Source organism: Salvelinus namaycush, chromosome 30, assembly GCF_016432855.1.
Source record: "Salvelinus namaycush isolate Seneca chromosome 30, SaNama_1.0, whole genome shotgun sequence".
Classification (NCBI taxonomy): domain Eukaryota; kingdom Metazoa; phylum Chordata; class Actinopteri; order Salmoniformes; family Salmonidae; genus Salvelinus; species Salvelinus namaycush.
Genome location: NC_052336.1, coordinates 21,671,573 through 21,688,119, shown reverse-complemented (window position 1 = coordinate 21,688,119; position 16,547 = coordinate 21,671,573). Strand labels below are relative to the sequence as shown.

The 16,547-nt window shown below is 42.6% G+C and overlaps 1 protein-coding gene across 1 annotated transcript in view; it reads right to left on the bottom strand.

Moving 5' to 3' along the window:
- The window catches only part of LOC120025055 (piezo-type mechanosensitive ion channel component 1-like), a 78,914-nt gene extending 73,948 nt beyond the window's left edge, over positions 1–4,966 (bottom strand). The window contains exon 1 of the mRNA XM_038969493.1: positions 4,918–4,966. Coding sequence (XP_038825421.1) covers positions 4,918–4,966 — 49 coding nt within the window. The remainder of the gene's footprint in view (positions 1–4,917) is intronic.
- Between the last annotated feature and the right edge of the window lie 11,581 nt (positions 4,967–16,547).

The window sequence follows — 16,547 nt, the reverse complement described above, 5'->3', positions numbered from 1 at the left end:
GTTATATTAGCTTACCACAATAGCCAGAAACACAAGCCATTCCCCAGTAGTAAAAGTTAGCGATCGTGACAAACCAGCAAAAGATATCTAATTTTTGACTAACCTTGATAAGCTTCATCAGATGACAGTCCTATAACATCAGGTTATACATACACTTATGTTTTGTTCGAAAATGTGCATATTTAGAGCTGAAATCAGTGGTTATACATTGTGCTAACGTAGCATCTTTTTCCCACAACGTCCGGATATTTTTCTGACACTTTTTCTGACACACATATTCTGACCAAATGACTATTCATAAACATAACTAAAAAATACATGTTGTATAGGAAATGATAGATACACTAGTTCTTAATGCAATCGCCGTGTTAGAATTCTAAAAATAACTTCATTACGACATCCAGCTTAGGTATAGCGAGAGAGTACCCAAAAGCTGGGCGCAAACGACTAGCACAACATGTTCGACAGATATATGAAATAGCATAATAAAATGGGTCCTACTTTTGCTGATCTTTCATCAGAATGTTGTACAAGGGGTCCTTTGTCGGGAACAATCGTTGTTTGGATTTAGAACGGCCTTTTTCCCTCTCGATTTAGCAAGCACACTTGCCAAGTGGCGCGAATCTCTCCATGTCAACAAACGGAAGAGAACGGAACACGGCAAAACTCCCGAAAAAATTTCAATAATCTGATTAAACTATATTGAAAAAACATACTTTACGATGATATTGTCACATGTATCAAATAAAATCAAAGCCGGAGATATTAGTCGTCCATAACGGCAGCTTATCAGAAGGCAAATCCAGGTCCCTCCTCGCGCTCTCCAGAAAACAGGAAACTGGTGACACGTCATGCCAAGAGCTATGATTCGAGTCCAGATCAAGTTACACACTCAATTTCTTCTCTCACTGCTTGTCGACATCTAGTGGAAGACGTATGAAGTGCATCTAAACTAATAAATATCAAGGACTTTAATAGGCAGCCCCTAGAAGAGTGCATCGATTTCAGATTTTCCACTTCCTGTCAGGAAGTTTGCTGCAAAAGGAGTTCTGTTTTACTCACAGATATAATTCAAACGGTTTTAGAAACTAGAGAGTGTTTTCTATCCAATAGTAATAATAATATGCATATTGTACGAGCAAGAATTGAGTACGAGGCCGTTTAAATTGGGCACGATTTTCCCCCAAAGTGAAAACAGCGCCCTCTGTCCTCAACAGGTTTTAAGGCAATAGCACAGATCAACATACACTTGCTTTGGGCCAATTTGAACTTTGGTCTTCCAATGCTACTGATCACATCATACAGATGTTAACAACCCACAGCTAAAAATATATGATCAAGGTCATTCAAATTTCAGATGTTTTTCATCATTCATTTAGTTTTATAGTCGTGAGAAGTGTTTTGGGTTCATCTGCAAGAAGACGACGGGAAAGTGGATCTTCAGATATAATGAACTGTCCCCTTCATGATTCAGTAACTCTACTGGGGCAGTTCATCAGTATGGGATGGAAACTTTCAGTATTTTCTCCATGGAATTTTAGGGTAGATTTAACCTAAATACATATGTAGCTAGAACTGACTTAGGTATTTCTGGCTGAGCAGCATTTCTTCCAGTCTATATTTAATTCTCACAAAGCACAGCAACCAAAGGCATGTAACTTTCCAGAATGCTGCTGTGTCTAAGTGAGTTTTAAGTCAGAGTTAGGTTTACAAACATATCATAAGCATCTCAGCCCTAAATTAAAGGCAACACAAAAGCCATGGCCTTATTTTCTTCTCTAGACACACTTGGATCCCAGTCAAACTTCGACACTGAGAGAAACACTGCCAAGCAGTTGAGAGCACTAACCAGGATGGGTGTGTGGATATGTGATTATCAGTTTAACTGTCAGTTTGTGATGTTTGGGAAACCGTGACATACACTATATGTACAAAAGTATGTGGACACCCCTTCAAATTAGTGGATTCGGATACCACTTTGCGGCTGAGCCGTTGCTGAATATCAACGTGAACATCCAGAGGAAGGGAACACATGGAGGCCTGCCATTCACATCCATGGCCATCATCCAAAAACTGATACACACCCGTTTCTGGTTGAAAATGCTTCCATTTTCACTCACTATGAGTTTTTAAAAATAAGAAAACGTCAACATTGTGTGAGGTTGAATGATCAACAAAAAGAATTCTCCCTCTCTTCAAATACTAGAGTATCTTAAAACATACAGGGGTTTTCCTCGGTCTTTGCTGTGAGTACTGCACTAGACGTACAGTATACCAGATCTGGTCTCAGGAATGGCTAACTCTGGAGATCCCTTCTATCTCCACTGAGTTAGGTAAATCTGCTCTTAGTTTTTTTGCACCTGACTTGTGGAATGATCTCCAAGGCTCTCTAAACATGGATGAATTGGTGCCTCTATGGCAATTCAAAAGGCTGATTGAGGACCTTTTTACTGAAGATTGTGTTTGTTTTCGATGATTGTGTTTTGCTTTTAGTGTATTGATGTGAATATTAATGTATATAGTGTATATTGATGTGTTTGGTGGGTATACAGGGCTCATCTGAGAAAGAGACCTTGGTTAAATAAAAATACAAAAAACACCGCTGATACACATTCAAAGTGTGACCCATCTGCCATTATCATCACTGCCCCAAAGACAGACACCGCGCACACATGCACAGTGCACGGAACACTTACCGAATTGTCTACACAGTAGCAAGGCAGTTAACCCCCAACAACAACTGCTCCCTGGGCGCCGATGACGTGGACGTTGATTAAGGCAGCCCCTCGCACCTCTCTGATTCAGAGGGGTTGTGTTAAATGTGGAAGACACATTTCGGTTGAATGCATTCAGTTGTGCAACTGACTATGTATCCCCTTTCCTTATCATCCCTTTTCTTCTTCATGGTTAACGTACATGGGATGGAAAGGACATTTACACTCAGGACTGTGTGTGTGGAACACATTTCTGCATTTGGGAGTAATAAGCACACTGAACCGTGGCATCTATGGCAGGTTGTGCGTTCTCTAAATGCGTTATTTGATGTCTGTACTGTACTTGGCCAAAAAGTCTTACTTCCTCCTTTTAGCAGCAGTGAAACTATTGCACATTACTCAACTTTCACATGAATATTGTCATTTCTTCACTTTATGAATCATCAAACTCAAAGTTGTGTAAATGCAAGAAGACACAAAGGACTTTGTTTTTAGTTGTACTGGTGACATTAACTTTCTGAGAAGTTGACTAAAGGTGGAAGCATGAGATTAATCTCAGGATGTTGCCATGGCACTCATCTTTACCATGGTAATACCATGGTAAACAGTCTGAACATCTGGGTGAGGTCGAGACACACTGAGGGCCGTAGCTACAGCTAGTGGAAATGACAACACTCAGTTTATTCACAAAATAAACTCCACTGAGTAACGGAAAACCATTACATGCTTGGATTCAACTTTCAAACTACCATACATGAACATGTAACTGACTTCATGTATACTGAACACAAATATAAACGCAACATGTAAAGTGTTGGTCCCATGTTTCATGAGCTGAAATTAAAGATTCCAGAAATTCTCCATGTGTACAAAAAGTTTATTTCTCTCAAATTGTCACGTTCCTGACCTGTTTCTGTTAGTTTTTGTATGTGTTAGTTGGTCAGGACGTGAGTTTGGGTGGGTAGTCTATGTTATGTGTTTCTATGTTGGTTAAAGGGGTGACCTGATATGGCTCTCAATTAGAGGCAGGTGGTTTTCATTTCCTCTGATTGAGAGCCATATTAAGGTAGGTGTTTTCACACTGTTTGTTTGTGGGTGGTTGTCTCCTGTGTCTGTGTCTATGTACGTTGCGCCACACGGGACTGTTTTCGGTTTGTTTGTTTGTTTGTTCGGTTTATGTAGTCTGTTCCTGTTTCATGCGTTCTTCGTTATATGTAAGTTCTTATGTTCAGGTGCGTCTACGTCGTTTGTTGTTTTGTAGTTTGTTAAAGTGTTTTCGTGTTTTTTCGTCTTGTTTAATAAATCAGTATGTCATATTCCAACGCTGCATTTTGGTTCAATCCCTGCTCCTCCTCTTCGGATGAAGAGGAGGACGAAAGCCGTTACACAAATGTTGTGCCCAAATGTGTTTACATCCCTGTTAGTGAGCATTTCACCTTTGCCAAGATAATCCATTCACCTAACAGGTGTGGCATATCAAGAAGCTGATTAAACAGCATGATCATTACACAGGTGCACCTTGTGCTGGGGACAATAAAAGGCCACTCTAAAATGTGCAGTTTTGTCACACAAATCAATGCCATAGATGTCTCAAGTTTGCAATTGTGCAATTGGCATGCTGACTGCAGGAATGTCCACCAGAGCTGTTGCCAGAGAATTGAATGTTAATTTCTCTACCATAAGCCATCTCCAATGTTGAATTTGGCGGTAAGTCCAACCGGCCTCACAACCGCAGCCCAGGACCTCTACATCTGTCTTCTTCACCTGTGGGATCGTCTGAGACCAGCCACCTGGACAGCTGATGAAACTGTGGGTTTGCACAACCAAAGATTTCTGGATAAACTGTCAGAAACCATCTCAGGGAAACTCATCTGTGTGCTTGTCGTCCTCACCAGGGTCTTGACCTTACTGGAGTTCGGCGTTGTAACCGACAGATGTCTCAAGTTGAGGGAGCGTGCAATTGGCATGCTGATTGCAGGAATGTCCACCAGCACTGAAGCCAGATAACTGAATGTTTATTTCTCTACCATAAGCCGCCTACAACTTAGTTTTAGAGAATTTGGCAGTACGTCCAACCGGCCTCACAACCGCAGACCACGTGTAACTACGTTAGCCCAGAACCTTCCCACCCGGCTTCTTCGCCAGCCACCCGAACAGCTGATAAAATTGTGGGTTTGCACAACCAAAGAATTCCTGCACAAACCGTCAGAAACTGTCTCAAAGAAGCTGACAGACAGCGTGTATGGCGTCATGTGGGCGAGTGGTTTGCTGATGTCAACGTTGTGGACAGAGTGCCCCATGGTGGCAGTGGGGTTATGGTATGGGTAGGCATAAGCTACAGATAGATTAGGGCCTAATGAATTTATTTCAATTGACTGATTTCCTTATATGAACTGTTACTCAGTAAAATCTTTGAAATTGTTGCATGTTGCGTTTATATTTTTGTTAAGTGTATAACAAAGCCTTTCCATTGTTGGTGGAACATTGGGGCTGCTGGCTGGGCTCAGCTGGCTCGACCTCCTCCCTGTTTTTGTGTGTGTGTGGGGGGGGGGGGGGGGGGGGGGCGGTACCATTGACTGTGGGTCTGTGTCCAGGACATAGTAAAACAAGCACTCGGCTTTGGGCTACAAAATCAATGTGTGGGTGTTAAAGGTAATTTAAGGGCAGTGGTTCTGCTTGCCGGCTCCTGTAAACAGGCGTGCCTCCTGTGGGTCGTTACTAATGCGGAGCTAGATGAGCCGGGGATGGAGCCCTGCCCTCCCCACAAGGCCTGTGTCACATTTCAGACTAGACTGTGAAAGCTGCTTCAACTGTCTCAACTAGTGCTGACTCACTCAGACTGAAACACACACACACACGTGTAGCAGTGTGTGGGTAAAATCACTGGGGAAGCTAGGAAAGAAATGCCATTACAGCCTATCTGTTGAGATTGCGCCTATAACCTGATAGTTCATATGCCTTGCGTCCGTGATATATAGGCCTAAAGGCCGAGACAATAGGAAAACAACAGTGGCAGAATAAATTCAAACACACCTTTGTTTCATGACAAAACCAGAGAGCAACCTCTGTCGGGGGAAGTCCACAAAGCATATTGCATGTACCAAACAGTTACATGACTTACAGCATGGTCAAGCAAGTTAATGTTTCCGACATTTTCGAACAACTAAATAACTATTGATTTACAACCACGGAGAGTTACCGCAAGTAGCAAAGAAAACAGGAGCTGCCTCCACTATTCCAGCACCATTTCAACATCATCAAATCACCTCTGCTTAGTCTAATACAGTGACAACTAAAATATACCCAAAATGATTTAGTCCAATCAACGTAAGCTAAATATGATGGGGCTGTCCATGGCTCTGATTTTTGTGTGTGTGTGCGGTCGTGCTAGTAGAAAAAACATGTTGACCCACCCTACTTGTAGTGAAACACCGATGCCATCCTCCTCTTACATGTTGACCCACCCTACTTGTAGTGAAACACCGATGCCATCCTCCTCTTACATGTTGACCCACCCTACTTGTAGTGAAACACCGATGCCATCCTCCTCTTACATGTTGACCCACCCTACTTGTAGTGAAACACCGATGCCATCCTCCTCTTACATGTTGACCCACCCTACTTGTAGTGAAACACCGATGCCATCCTCCTCTTACATGTTGACCCACCCTACTTGTAGTGAAACACCGATGCCATCCTCCTCTTACATGTTGACCCACCCTACTTGTAGTGAAACACCGATGCCATCCTCCTCTTACAGGTTGACTCACCCTACTTGTAGTGAAACACCGATGCCATCCTCCTCTTACATGTTGACTCACCCTACTTGTAGTGAAACACCGATGCCATCCTCCTCTTACATGTTGACTCACCCTACTTGTAGAGAAACGCCATCCTCCTCTTACATGTTGACTCACCCTACTTGTAGAGAAACGCCATCCTCCTCTTACAGGTTGACTCACCCTACTTGTAGTGAAACACCGATGCCATCCTCCTCTTACATGTTGACTCACCCTACTTGTAGAGAAACCACGATACCATCCTCCTCTTACATGTTGACTCACCCTACTTGTAGTGAAACACCGATGCCATCCTCCTCTTACATGTTGACCCACCCTACTTGTAGTGAAACACCGATGCCATCCTCCTCTTACAGGTTGACTCACCCTACTTGTAGTGAAACACCGATGCCATCCTCCTCTTACATGTTGACTCACCCTACTTGTAGAGAAACCACGATGCCATCCTCCTCTTACATGTTGACTCACCCTACTTGTAGAGAAACGCCATCCTCCTCTTACATGTTGACCCACCCTACTTGTAGTGAAACACCGATGCCATCCTCCTCTTACATGTTGACTCACCCTACTTGTAGAGAAACCACGATGCCATCCTCCTCTTACATGTTGACTCACCCTACTTGTAGAGAAACGCCATCCTCCTCTTACATGTTGACTCACCCTACTTGTAGAGAAACGCCATCCTCCTCTTACATGTTGACTCACCCTACTTGTAGAGAAACGCCATCCTCCTCTTACATGTTGACTCACCCTACTTGTAGAGAAACGCCATCCTCCTCTTACATGTTGACCCACCCTACTTGTAGTGAAACACCGATGCCATCCTCCTCTTACATGTTGACTCACCCTACTTGTAGAGAAACGCCATCCTCCTCTTACATGTTGACTCACCCTACTTGTAGAGAAACGCCATCCTCCTCTTACATGTTGACTCACCCTACTTGTAGAGAAACGCCATCCTCCTCTTACATGTTGACTCACCCTACTTGTAGAGAAACGCCATCCTCCTCTTACATGTTGACCCACCCTACTTGTAGTGAAACACCGATGCCATCCTCCTCTTACATGTTGACTCACCCTACTTGTAGAGAAACCACGATGCCATCCTCCTCTTACATGTTGACTCACCCTACTTGTAGAGAAACGCCATCCTCCTCTTACATGTTGACTCACCCTACTTGTAGAGAAACGCCATCCTCCTCTTACAGGTTGACTCACCCTACTTGTAGAGAAACGCCATCCTCCTCTTACATGTTGACTCACCCTACTTGTAGTGAAACCACGATGCCATCCTCCTCTTACATGTTGACTCACCCTACTTGTAGTGAAACACCGATGCCATCCTCCTCTTACATGTTGACTCACCCTACTTGTAGAGAAACCACGATGCCATCCTCCTCTTACATGTTGACTCACCCTACTTGTAGAGAAACGCCAATGCCATCCTCCTCTTACATGTTGACTCACCCTACTTGTAGAGAAACGCCATCCTCCTCTTACATGTTGACTCACCCTACTTGTAGAGAAACACCATCCTCCTCTTACATGTTGACTCACCCTACTTGTAGAGAAACGCCATCCTCCTCTTACAGGTTGACTCACCCTACTTGTAGTGAAACACCGATGCCATCCTCCTCTTACATGTTGACTCACCCTACTTGTAGTGAAACACCGATGCCATCCTCCTCTTACATGTTGACTCACCCTACTTGTAGAGAAACGCCATCCTCCTCTTACATGTTGACTCACCCTACTTGTAGAGAAACGCCATCCTCCTCTTACAGGTTGACTCACCCTACTTGTAGTGAAACACCGATGCCATCCTCCTCTTACATGTTGACTCACCCTACTTGTAGAGAAACCACGATACCATCCTCCTCTTACATGTTGACTCACCCTACTTGTAGTGAAACACCGATGCCATCCTCCTCTTACATGTTGACCCACCCTACTTGTAGTGAAACACCGATGCCATCCTCCTCTTACAGGTTGACTCACCCTACTTGTAGTGAAACACCGATGCCATCCTCCTCTTACATGTTGACTCACCCTACTTGTAGAGAAACCACGATGCCATCCTCCTCTTACATGTTGACTCACCCTACTTGTAGAGAAACGCCATCCTCCTCTTACATGTTGACCCACCCTACTTGTAGTGAAACACCGATGCCATCCTCCTCTTACATGTTGACTCACCCTACTTGTAGAGAAACCACGATGCCATCCTCCTCTTACATGTTGACTCACCCTACTTGTAGAGAAACGCCATCCTCCTCTTACATGTTGACTCACCCTACTTGTAGAGAAACGCCATCCTCCTCTTACATGTTGACTCACCCTACTTGTAGAGAAACGCCATCCTCCTCTTACATGTTGACTCACCCTACTTGTAGAGAAACGCCATCCTCCTCTTACATGTTGACCCACCCTACTTGTAGTGAAACACCGATGCCATCCTCCTCTTACATGTTGACTCACCCTACTTGTAGAGAAACGCCATCCTCCTCTTACATGTTGACTCACCCTACTTGTAGAGAAACGCCATCCTCCTCTTACATGTTGACTCACCCTACTTGTAGAGAAACGCCATCCTCCTCTTACATGTTGACTCACCCTACTTGTAGAGAAACGCCATCCTCCTCTTACATGTTGACCCACCCTACTTGTAGTGAAACACCGATGCCATCCTCCTCTTACATGTTGACTCACCCTACTTGTAGAGAAACCACGATGCCATCCTCCTCTTACATGTTGACTCACCCTACTTGTAGAGAAACGCCATCCTCCTCTTACATGTTGACTCACCCTACTTGTAGAGAAACGCCATCCTCCTCTTACAGGTTGACTCACCCTACTTGTAGAGAAACGCCATCCTCCTCTTACATGTTGACTCACCCTACTTGTAGTGAAACCACGATGCCATCCTCCTCTTACATGTTGACTCACCCTACTTGTAGTGAAACACCGATGCCATCCTCCTCTTACATGTTGACTCACCCTACTTGTAGAGAAACCACGATGCCATCCTCCTCTTACATGTTGACTCACCCTACTTGTAGAGAAACGCCAATGCCATCCTCCTCTTACATGTTGACTCACCCTACTTGTAGAGAAACACCATCCTCCTCTTACATGTTGACTCACCCTACTTGTAGAGAAACGCCATCCTCCTCTTACATGTTGACTCACCCTACTTGTAGAGAAACGCCATCCTCCTCTTACATGTTGACCCACCCTACTTGTAGTGAAACACCGATGCCATCCTCCTCTTACATGTTGACTCACCCTACTTGTAGAGAAATGCCATCCTCCTCTTACATGTTGACCCACCCTACTTGTAGTGAAACACCGATGCCATCCTCCTCTTACAGGTTGACTCACCCTACTTGTAGAGAAACGCCATCCTCCTCTTACATGTTGACTCACCCTACTGGTAGAGAAACACCATCCTCCTCTCATGTTGACTCACCCTACTGGTAGAGAAACACCATCCTCCTCTCATGTTGACTCACCCTACTGGTAGAGAAACACCATCCTCCTCTCATGTTGACTCACCCTACTGGTAGAGAAACACCATCCTCCTCTCATGTTGACTCACCCTACTGGTAGAGAAACACCATCCTCCTCTTACATGTTGACTCACCCTACTTGTAGAGAAACGCCATCCTCCTCTTACATGTTGACCCACCCTACTTGTAGTGAAACACCGATGCCATCCTCCTCTTACATGTTGACTCACCCTACTTGTAGAGAAACGCCATCCTCCTCTTACATGTTGACCCACCCTACTTGTAGTGAAACACCGATGCCATCCTCCTCTTACATGTTGACGAAACGGTTTATCACTCTGTCATACTGTACACACTTCTATTTTTGTTGTCCTAGGCTACCTGGCTAAAATGCTTGCTTTCATAGTCAAAGTTAGCTAGTTAACATTAGCCTTCTACATCTAGCTACATATTGAACTGCCATCCTCTCAGGCCAGGGGCACAATGTATAAATGAATGGTTGGATCAGAATTGCCGTGATAATCAAAGGCCAGTACGGAGGATTACGTAAGTAAAACCAAGCATATACCTTTTATTCCCCAACTTGCTGTGAGACCACTGTGAATCTCTAAACACTAAAACACACCAGACACATCTGCGATTTAGTTTAGCCCAGTAAGCCCACCCCCATTCATTCTTGGGAATGGGCATAATTGTCTCTTATTAGGTGTAAAAACAAATGGGATTAACCGAGGTAATGCAATGTACTCACACAATTTAGCGAGCAGGCCAACCATACTGTTTATAGCTTTGAACATGAGGTAATGAGCAGCAAGCCAGGACTTAAGGGTGAACTATTTTCCTCACCCACTTTGCCAGTCATGTCCCTCTCACATTCTCTTCTTATAGAACCAGAGTAGGCCATAGAATAGGCCTCTTGCAGGTGTACATCTCACTGACTAACTCATCTTTATGGCAGTGAGTGACCAAATAAAACAAAGATCTATCCTTGGCACCGGACAAAAGGAGAACTAGCATAGATCGATGCTATCTTACGTTCTCAAACATCTCTTCAACAGAATAGCACTTCAAGGCTGTGAATTACACTTCAACCAGTTGAATCAAAATCAAAAGGTAGAGATTGAAAATAATGTTTTAAACCCCTATCTATACATTAGCTTTCTCCTGGCTGTGTAATGTTAACAGTGTTTGGAGCATCGTTCTAGCTAATGGGTGTATTTAAGCTGTGCTGGAGCGACAGGCTACAGGTGTTTTCACTATGTACCGCAGCTGGAGAATCAAACGCACGGTTTATCAGACCTATGCAGCAGACTCACTGCGCGCCCCATGTTTATTACATGAGCTTAACCTCACACACAACTATCCTCACACAGCACAGGACCCATGTTCCATTCTCCTCTCTTACGCCGCTGCTACTCTCTGGTTATTATCTATGCATAGTCACTTTAACTCTACCTACATGTACATATTACCTCAATTAACCTGTGCCCCCGCACATTGACTCTGTACCGGTACCCCCCTGTATATAGCCTCACTACTGTTACTTTACTGCTGCTCTTTAACTATTTGTTATTTTTATATTTTTACTTATCTATTTTTTACTTAACACTTATTTTTCTGAAAACTGCATGGTTGGTTATGGGCTTGTACGTAAGCATTTCACTGTAAGGTTGTATTCAGCGCATGTGACAAATACAATTTGATTTGATAGCTGCTTGATTGGAGAGTGGGTTGGGTTTGTATTGTCATTAAATAAGCACCTAGTATTGTTTGTCAAAGACAGTGTTGCATCATTGAAGGAAAGGGCACTCACTGGTCATTTAAATGGGGTTTTGTATGAGAAATTATTTATATTCACATTGCCAATGGAAATATATGTACAAATGAGAAATTGACATTTATAAAAGGAGGTTACACCACAGTATTGGTAGGCGACGCCAGCACGGAACATTTCATTTTTATATCATTGTGCCACGACTGGCATACAGAAGTGTTCCAAAATGAAAGAGTTCATATCACACAAGTGTGTGTTTGTTATCACACAAGTGTGTGTTTGTGTGAGTAGAAAATATCATTGATGCAGTAGGTCATTATTTGAACTATATTTGATTGCTTGCATCAAACAAGTCCAGGTTTTCTCCAAATTTCCAAATGAATATAGTGGAAGCTTCCTGACATCCAGGACATATATATATACTAGGTAGTGTCAGAGGAAAGCCCAAATAATTATCAGAGACTCCAGTCACCCAAGTCATAGACTGTTCTCTCTGCTACCGCACGGCAAGCAGTACCAGAGCACCAAGTCTAGGACCAAAAGGCTCCTGAACAGCTTCAACCCCCAAGCCATAAGACTGCTGAACAATTCATCAAAAGGCCACCCGGACTACTTACAATGACCCCCCCCCCCCCCCCCCCCCTTATGTTTTTACCCTGCTGTTACTCACTGTTTATTATCTATGCATAGTCACTTTACAAATGACCTCAACTAACCTGTACCCCCGCACATTGTCTCGGTACCTGTACCCCCTGTATATAGCCTCCACATTGACTCGGTACCGGTACCCCCTGTATATAGCCTCGTTATTGTTATGTCATTTTCTTGTGTTACTTTTTGATTTTATTTATTTTTTCACTTTAGTTTATTTAGTAAATATTTTCTTAACTCTATTTCTTGAACTGCATTGTTGGTTAAGGGCTTGTAAGTAAGCATTTCACGGTAAGGTCTACACATGTTGTATTCGGCGCATGTGACAAATAACTTTTGATTTAATTTGATTTATTGTGTTCGTCCGCTCTTCACATATTCCGCCTTGTTCTAAAATCTTTATTCCACTAAGATACAGGTTCATTAGCTTCTCATTGTCTCACTTTCAAACGGTAGTAGTATACACACCAGCCAACCATGTGGTCTTGATTAAACAGGTCCTATGTGGCCTCATGTGGAACAATGCACTGGTCAGGATGACCCACTGTCGGGGGCATTTTTATTTCCCTCAGTGATGTGCACCTTCCAGCCTTGGATTGACCACAAAGATGGCAGGGTTACAGTCTGCATCCAGATGAGCAACAACAGATCTTGCTGACAAAAAAAAGAGGACATGTATGATGAGGCCTGCAACTTCTAAACCACATGTGAAGAGCAACATTATGCGGTCAAAAAAGGGAAATCAGGCGTGTGGGTAAGACATAGACCTCAGATTGAAACAGTTGCAGCCGATGTGAAAATGAGTGGAGATTGGTTGGCCACGTGTAACGGGTAAGGAGGCTCGCGAGACACTTTCTGTTTCCTGTGAGCCACGGAGAACCCATGTGACAAGAGATGCCACATCTTCTAGCAGTATCCTGTCAACAGTCTGAACCATATCTATACCTGCTACAGAGCTCTTAGTAAGACCAGCAGGAGAATATCTGGATTTTAGTGCATTAAAATTGGCTGTTGGAATGGAAAGTTTCAGGGACAAGGCTGAGATAGAAAATAATCTTTACAGATGACACAACTGAGGAGGACGGTTTCCTGTTAAAACACTTACATGATACTAATAAGCCTACATGTGGGGGACAATGTCCTCAGTTCATTTACCAAGTCATAGGCCTACTACACTTGAAGCTACAAATCAAAACCAACTTTTCATTTAAACTACCATTTACTCTTGCGTTGTCCTTTGGCACAGCATCCTACCATTATATTGGCAAAGAATGGAGTATGAACAATGGTGTGCACTCTTTGAATGGGCACTCTATCTAAAACCTAAAAGCATTCTTTGGCTGTCCCCCTAGGATAACCCTTTGAAGAACCCTTTTTGGTTCCAGGTAGAACCCTTTTGACTTCCATGTAGAAACCTTTCCAGAGTTTTACATGGAACTCAAAAGGGTTCTGCCTGTAACCAAAAAGGGTTCTACCTGGAACCAAAATGGGTTATGCTATGGGGACAGCCAAAGAACCATTTATATATGTGTGTGTGTGTGTGTGTGTGTGTGTGTGTGTGTGTGTGTGTGTGTGTGTGCGCGCGTGTGTGTGTGTTTTAACAGGAAAAGGTCCCGTCTAAAACCTCATGTAGAAAGGAAACCAGGCCTGAGTGTGTCTGCTAAATAAACACCAGATGAATCAGGAGAACTCACTGGAGTCTATTGGATTGGGGAGAACAGGAGAATCAGATAAATAAGTACAGCCTATTTTCATTGGGCATCCGTGCAAAAGAGGGAGGTCAAATACTTAACCCATAATAATCCTATTCATACAGAAGTGATTCCAATTTCAGATTATGTGATTTTTATCTGATCTATCAATGTCATTCTGTCAGTGTTCTGTATGTTCATGTTTTTATTGTAGCCTACCCCTGCCTGAAATTACATGAAAAAAATCCTAAAAAAGTAGACAACAATAAATAATATAGCATGACATGCAAATTGAATATGTAGCAAAATAACATAATATCAATAATTTAGACCTATTGAGCACTAAAATTGAATTCTGGCTTAATTCAATTCACAATGGAAACACTGACAATTTACCTGCTAACAAGAACGTCGGCAACAGAGTGCAGTAGAGCAGTCCACATACCACCTGAAGCTCCATGAGCGGGCGTCCCAAATACACTGCTTAACTCCAGTCTACAGCCCCGCTGACATTCCTCGACGGAACGTTACATTCCACCCAATCAATTTTAATAAACCCAGTCCGCAATAATTGTTCATGGTTTTAAAACAGTCTTTTGAACCGAGAAAATAAAGCGGTGCGGTCACTCCACTAGGCAGACATATGACTTCCAAAAGTAAACTTTTTCAAGTTTCCAGAGTGATGGACCAATGAAATCGATTGCGGTTCTTGTTCTGTAAATCCACAAGACATCTTCACCTCCTCACATTGCGGCGATATAAAATGTATTCTCACGAAATTGTAAACAAAACTAACTACCAGCTCTCCCGTATTGAAACAGCTCTCCTCTCTTGCCGCCCCTTGGACTGAATATTCCCTGTAAAGCAATATCTTCCTGGAAAACGTGATTCACCAGTAGGCCTACTGCAACAGATGAACTGTTCTTTCAGTCGCTGTAAATCCAATTCACTCTCACTGGGTTGGCACTTCCTCTGAATTTTTTTCTCTCTTCATAACTTAACTAACAATTTTAATGTGTGTTTTCGAAAGCAACCTGTCCACGTGGAAGACTATCCCACAAGCATACCCAATTAATGTATGGTAATTTCGAAAGAAACGAATTCATTTCCAACCTATTCAGCTATTCTATATCATAGTTAACGCATGTTTGAACATCTCTCACTGACAGCACCATCGCCTGCGATTTTCCTACTTGAGCACATCGTCGTTTTGCGTTGACACATGACACTTACAAACTTTAGCCTATGGCAGGAAATTATAGGTGAAATATTGCTATGTGACACTCCTACAGCAACATGCTAATAAATAACCCTACTTTAACTGCGTAGTAAAACCAGTAGCCTATGAATTTTGAGATTATACACCCGAAAACTCGTACTCGGTAATCTTTTGAAGAAGTTTCACACTGCTGTAACCTGCTTGAAATTGACTCTACAATCTTCTAAATAAATATTTTCTGGTAAATCATTAGCGTCATCTAGCGGTACACCAAATCCAACTCATCACCCTCACACACTTTTGAGATTATTGTAGGTCATGCATTCTGGATGTCTATGAGTTAAGTAATGTGATTATCTGACTGCTTCCTCTTTTTTAAATGGAAATTATTTGAAGAGGGTTTTCTTGATGTGTGTGTATGTACACATCAAGAAAACCCTCTTCAAATAATTTCCATTTAAAAAAGAGGAAGCAGTCAGATAATCACATTACTTAACTCATAGACATCCAGAATGCATGACCTACAATAATCTCAAAAGTACATGGCCAGATAGGCCAACTCAAACTCAAAATATAAAAATAACATAGCATTGACCTACCGTACAACAAAAACTACACATTTTCACTGCATGCAAATACAAATTATACATGAGGGAAACTAGTAAAAAGGAGAAAAAAAGCAACCACCTTTGCACATGAAAACAGAATCCTACTCATTACTTCACGTTGCCGTCGGCCAGAACCGAGCAACTGGCTCACGCGGTAATGTCTAGATGCGATACAGCTTTTGTCAAATTGATGTAAAAAAAATGTTTTTGCATTTTAGCTAACCCTAACTCTTTTCCTAACCTTAACCTAAATCTCATAACCTACTTTAATGCTCCTTACATGCTGCGTAAATTATCCTAAACCTGATACGAAAAGTAAATTTTTACAAAAGCAGTATCTCTTCTAGACATAACCGGCTCAAATCAAATGCAATCAACGCTAATCATGAATAGAATCCCATCAATCACACAATAGTTTCTAAACTACATACTGTACTGTATTTTAACGCAGCTTTATCGCAATTGATTCGTTCAAAAAAGTTGAATGACTATGCATTGGCCAATCATTAAACAAATCTATTTGAAATGGGCGGAAGGAGCGGGAGGAGGCTTGTGAAGGTCACATGTCCATTTCGCGCGAA